General features: G+C 42.2%; 1 protein-coding gene across 1 annotated transcript in view; it reads right to left on the reverse strand.

Moving 5' to 3' along the window:
- DNAJC16 (DnaJ (Hsp40) homolog, subfamily C, member 16) overlaps positions 1 to 6,203 on the reverse strand; it is a 62,463-nt gene that overhangs the window by 13,377 nt on the left and 42,883 nt on the right. The window contains exons 7-8 of the mRNA XM_011993987.1: positions 2,858 to 2,988; positions 203 to 386 (exon numbers count right to left, since the gene is read on the reverse strand). Of these exons, the coding sequence (XP_011849377.1) occupies positions 203 to 386; positions 2,858 to 2,988 (315 nt within the window). The remainder of the gene's footprint in view (positions 1 to 202; positions 387 to 2,857; positions 2,989 to 6,203) is intronic.

Here is a 6,203-nt window from a genome sequence, read left to right on the forward strand (position 1 = left end):
GCCACTGCACTCCAGCCTGGGAGACAGAGCAAGATTCCATCTCAAAAAAAGGAAAAAAAAAAAAAAAGAGTAGGCTTTGAAAACGGGCTTCAGTTTCAGATTTCCTAGAATCTGTATTCAACACTCTCAAGGAAGAAGGAAACAGAATCAGGTGCCACATGCTTGTGAAGAGCCTGGGATGAGGACAGACTCTGTGGCTCACCGCTGATTTCCCTTGAAACGCCTCACTGTCTGGTAGTAAGGTGTCGGCAAACTCCTGCTGCCGATTGCTGTAGACATGCACAAATCTCACTGTGTCTTGTGTGTTTGCCAGGGCAAAGGACAGGAAAGCCTCAAAGGGTTTGCTCAACTTGGCAGTCTCAGCAGTCAGTAAAACCACACAGTACCTGCACAACAAAAAGACAAAGCTTTATAACCAATCCCTGATGGCAGGGCCAGGACCTATAAAGGCAAGTGAAGGTGAAGAAGATGAGGCGCTCATCTTATGGAAGTGAATACACTGTGCCCAATCAAAGCTGACATTTCTACCAAGGGAAGATTTCCAAGTCATTAACAAATGGTTTCTTTTCCCAATCTGTGATGTTTTTCCCAAACCAAACTTCTTTACCACATTTGCGAATTTAAAAATTCTATCTATAATATATGAAATTATATACAGTTTTATTTATATTGCCCAGGCTGGTCTTGAACTCTTGGCCTCAAGCAATCCTCCTACCTCAGGCTCCCAAAGTGTTGGAATTATAGGCATGAGACATCATGCCTGGCAGGAATTTCTTTTAAGGGGTTGGTCACTGAATTTCTGATGCAGCAGGGCCTTTTATTTTATTGTTTGAGATGCAGTCTTGCTCTGTCGCCCAGGCTGGAGAGTGTAGTGGTGTGATCTCGGCTCACTGTAACTCTGCCTCCTGAGTTCAAACCATTCTCCTGCCTCAGCCTCCCAAGTAGCTGGGATTATAGGCATGCACCACTTCACCCAACTAGTTTTTGTATTTTTAGTAGAGACGGGTTTTCACCACGTTGGCCAGGCTGGTTTCGAACTCCTGACCTCAAGTGATCTGCCTGCCTCGGGCCCCCGGAGTGCTGGGATTACAGGTGTGAGCCACTGTTCCCGGCCAACAGGGCCTTTTAGAAACTATCTGTCCTAGTTCTTCCACTATAGGGAGGGCTGGTCAAATCTCTCTCAGGCCAGAAGCCACTAAGCCTCATTCTGCAGGGCTTCCTTTGCAAGGTTCCAATGCAAAGTTTAGCTATTCATTCTCCCAAAAATATTTACTGAGCACTTAGTATATGTCAGGTAATATAGACAATGTTCTTGCCCTCATGGAGCTTATATTCCAGTGGGGAAGATAGAGAACAAATAAAAACAGATATATCATGACAGGTATCAACAAGTACTATATATTTAAAAAAAAAAAAAAAAGATGAAGAAAAGGGGACAGAGAGAGGCCAGAGTGGGTGGAAGTCACTTTCCATCAGACAGGTTGGTCAGGGAAATGCCAACTGAAAAGGTGACATTGTTATGAGAGGAAATGGGGTCAGAGCATCCCAGGTACAGAGAACTACAAGTGCAAAGACCCCAGGATGGAGAGTGACTGGATCTGATTTGCATTTTCAAACATCCTTGGCTGATGTGTGGACACCTGCCTGGCAAATGGAACAAAGAGACTAGTTAGAAGGCTGCCAGAGGGGTCCTGCTGGGAGACGATGGTGGCTTGTTCCAGGGTAGCAGTAGTCAGAAAAAGTGAGAAGCGTGTGGATTTGGGATATTTTTTGAAGGCTGTGTAAACAACAATCCTTACAGTCCAGGATATTCTTTTTTTATATTTAAGTCATTTTTTCTTTGCTCTTAAGACTATAAAGGACTCTGAAAAGCCCAACACAGGGAAATTATTTATGTTTTATATTTTCAAGTAACGTGATTGATATGTTTTCCTTCAATATCCAGATACCTTTTACAGATGAAACAGCCCTAAATTTAAAGCCACTGATTCATTCACCTGAGAAGGTATAATGAATATATTCCCTGAATTTCTAGAGTTTTTAGATACTTTCTATAGTAACTATTCATACTTTATTGAATATATGTAACTTTGCCTTCCTGATTCCCACTAATCCATTTCCTCAATACTCTATACTTTCCTACTGTTTAATCGTTATCCTTGCTCCTTCCCAAGATCTCCACAGACTCACCCTGTGTGCAATGCGTTAGTAGGGATAGTCACTCTTCCATATTCTGTGCTTCTGTAAAGTGACCCAGTCTCTCCCAGACGCCTGGCTAAACTGTGCTCATCCTTCAGGTCTCAGCTGAAATGTTATATCTTAGGGAAATCTTCTCTGACCACTAGGACAGGCTGGCACATCTGACAATTTGGTGCTAAGGTGCCCTGGACTAATACATCATATTAGTATGATTATCATCACAGTCACTAATTGGTGTTTTTTTTTTTTTTTTGAGACAGTTTCACTCTTATTGCCCAGGCTGGAGTGCAATGGCATGATCTTGGCTCACCGCAACCTCTGCCTCCCAGGTTCAAGTGATTTTCCTGCCTCAGCCTCCCTAGTAGCTGGGATTACAGGCATGTGCCACCACGCCTGGCTAATTTTGTATTTTTAGTAGAGACAGGGTTTCTCCATGTTGGTCAGGCTGGTCTCAAACTCCCGACCTCAGGTGATCCGCCCTCCTCGGCCTCCCAAAGTGCTGGGATTACAGGCGTAAGCCATCACATCCGGCCCAGTATTTGTTAAATGAAGAATAAGTTCTCATTGTTACAGGACAGATGTCTCGCCACCCTATAGTAAAATGAATCATGATCCTTCTATTGTAATGACAAGCAAAGGCAAAGCCTTAAGTCCTTACTTCCTCTGTCGGTGAGACCGTTTCACAGGGCAGAGTTCATGGAACAACTTCTGGCTGGTGAGCCTGGCTGCCAATAGATATTTGTTTTGGGCGATGAAGTCGTCAATGATTTGCTTCTTCATACCTCGGGCCTAGAGAAATACCAAGAATCAGCTAGATTTTATGCAGTGTTCTCAATGCAAATAGATGGGCTTTCTTTACTTACCAGCTTAATACAAACGTGGCTGACCTTGGCTAAAGTAATATAACCAAACAAGACAGACCTGTTAGAGTGAATAAACGTGGTGATCTATTTCAGCAATGCAGGGCTGAAAGCAATGACGCAGCTAGTTCAGGTCAAAGGGAAAATCAAGTACACTTTCCACTGGAGAATTTTTATTCACTATTTTATGCTGACAAATTGAAAAAGTCAGTCATGGCAGGACGTGGTGGCTCACGTCTGTAATCCTAGAACTTTGGGAGGCTAAGGTGGGTAGATCACGAGGTCAGGAGTTTGAGAACAGCTTGGCCAATAGAGTGAAACCTTGTCTCTACTAAAAATACAGAAATTAGCCAGGCATGGTGGCATGTGTCTGTAGTCCCAGCTACTTGGGAGGCTGAGGCAAGAGAATTGCTTGAACCCGGGAGGCGGAGATTGCAGTGAGCCGAGATCATGCCACTGCACTCCGGCCTGGGCGACAGAGTGAGACTCCATCTCAACAAAAAACCAAAAAAACACACACACAAAAAACCCCCCAAACAACAACAACAACAAGAACCCTAAAATGAAAAGTCAATCATTTAGAATTCTAGGCAAAATTATTTCCATTCAGGATCTGTAGCCAACTGAGCAATTAAAAATAAATCCCAAAGCAACAATGTTGCAAAGTATAAAAGGCAGATTACAAAACTGTATGACCATTTTATTGCTAACTTTCACACATTTCAAAGGACTGAAATCACTGACAGCAGGTATTCTGACCACAAGGTAATTAACCTAGAATTCCATATAAAATGCAAACCAGAAATGTAAACATTTCCCTTTATGTTTGGAAATTAAGAAACACAGCCAGGTGTGGAAGCTCATTCCTCTAACCCAAACGCTTTGGGAGGCCAAGGCAGGAGGATCCCTTGAACCCAAGAGTTAGAGACCAGCCTGTGCAACATGGAGAGACCCCATCTCTACAAAAAATTAAAAACAAACAAACAAACAAACAAACAAAAGGCCAGGCACAGCGGCTCACTCCAATAATCCCAGAACTTTGGGAGGCCGAAGCAGGAGGACTGCTTGAGCTTAGGAGATCGAGACCATCCTGGGCAACATAACGAGATCTTGCCTCTACTAAAAATAAAAAAAATTAGCCAGGCATGGTGGTGCATGCCTGTAATCCTAGCTACCTGGGAGGTGGAGGTGGGAGGATTGCTTGAGCCCAAGACTTAAGAGACTGCAGTGAGCTAGGATCACATCACTACACTCTAGCCTGTGTGACAGACTGAGACCCTGTCTCAAGAAACAAACAAACAAAACAAAAGGCTGGGCATGGTGGCTCATGCCTATAATCCCAGCACTTTGGGAGGCCAAGGCGGGTGGATCACTTGAGGTCAGGAGTTCAAGATCAGCCTGGCCAACATGGTGAAGACCCCATCTCTACAAAAAATTAAAAACAAACAAACAAACAAACAAACAAAAGGCCAGGCACAGCGGCTCACTCCAATAATCCCAGAACTTTGGGAGGCCGAAGCAGGAGGACTGCTTGAGCTTAGGAGATCGAGACCATCCTGGGCAACATAACGAGATCTTGCCTCTACTAAAAATAAAAAAAATTAGCCAGGCATGGTGGTGCATGCCTGCAATCCTAGCTACCTGGGAGGTGGAGGTGGGAGGATTGCTTGAGCCCAAGACTTAAGAGACTGCAGTAAGCTAGGATCACATCACTACACTCTAGCCTGTGTGACAGACTGAGACCCTGTCTCAAGAAACAAACAAACAAAACAAAAGGCTGGGCATGGTGGCTCATGCCTATAATCCCAGCACTTTGGGAGGCCAAGGCGGGTGGATCACTTGAGGTCAGGAGTTCAAGATCAGCCTGGCCAACATGGTGAAACCCTGTCTCTACTAAAAATATAAAAATTAGCCAGGCATGGCCTTAGTCCCAGCTACTCGGGAGGCCAGGGCAGGAGGACTACTTGAGCCCAGGAGAGCATACCAGCCTGGGCAACAGGAGTGAAACCCTGTCTCAAAAAAGAAAAAAAAAAAGGAAAAAAAAAAGTTAGCTGGATGAGGTGGCATGTGCCTGTAGTCCCAGCTACTTGGGAGGTTGAAGGGTGGGGATCACTTCAGCGTAGGAGGCCAAGGCTTCAGTGAGCCATGATGACATCACTACACTCCAGTCTGGGTGACAGAGCAAGACTGACCAAAAAAAAAAAAAAAAAAGAAAAAAACCCAAAAGAAGAACGCCTATCACATATTAGAAAATATTTTGAACTTTAATGACTGATGAAAAATACTATTTATAAGAACTCTGAGATACAGAAAAAGTAGTACTTGAAGGGGAATTTTACAATTAACATAATAGAAAACAAATTAATGAAATAAACATCTCTGTCAAGAAGTCAAAAACAGCAAAAATATAAAAGTAGAAAGGAATACAGAGAAAATAGAAATAAATGAAACAAGAAATGAATATATTAATATAAGAAGAATTAACAAAGACAAAACTGGTTATTTGAAAAAGCTAATACAATTGACAAGTCTCTGATAAAACCAATCATGAAAACAAAAGAGAAGGCATAAAATGATAATCTCAAAGATGACAAGAAGGAATCACTACCTACAATGCAGAAGTTAAAACAGAAAACCTAACCAGTAGTCAAAAATCTTTCCTTAAAGCGAAACCCAAAAACCTAAGCTCAAGGCCCAGATGGCATTACAGATGCTTTCAATCAAACTTTCAAGGAAGACAATCTTACATAAAGTCTTCTGAAGAGAAAAAGTCCCACATGGGTATCACGATAAAGAGAAGTTAGAAGTCAATCTCACTTCTGAATATGAATATCAAAGTCCTAAGCAAAATGTTAGCAAATGGAATCCAGTAATATATTGAAAGCATAATAGAAATCATAATCGTGTTGGATTTCATGAATGCAAGTTAGGTTTAACATTAGAGAATGAATTAATATGGTTAGCACAATATAAAAGATTAAAGAAGAAAAATCAGAATAATCTAATGGATGTAGAAACAGTATTTCATAAAAATCATAGCAATTGTGGTTAGAATTTTTAGTCAACAAGGAGTAGAAGGACCTTCTTCAACCTGATAAAGGGTCTCCACATTTGAAAAGCCTTCTGCAAACACATTTATTGGGG

Source organism: Mandrillus leucophaeus, unplaced genomic scaffold (genome assembly GCF_000951045.1).
Source record: "Mandrillus leucophaeus isolate KB7577 unplaced genomic scaffold, Mleu.le_1.0 Scaffold439, whole genome shotgun sequence".
Classification (NCBI taxonomy): Eukaryota; Metazoa; Chordata; class Mammalia; order Primates; family Cercopithecidae; genus Mandrillus; species Mandrillus leucophaeus.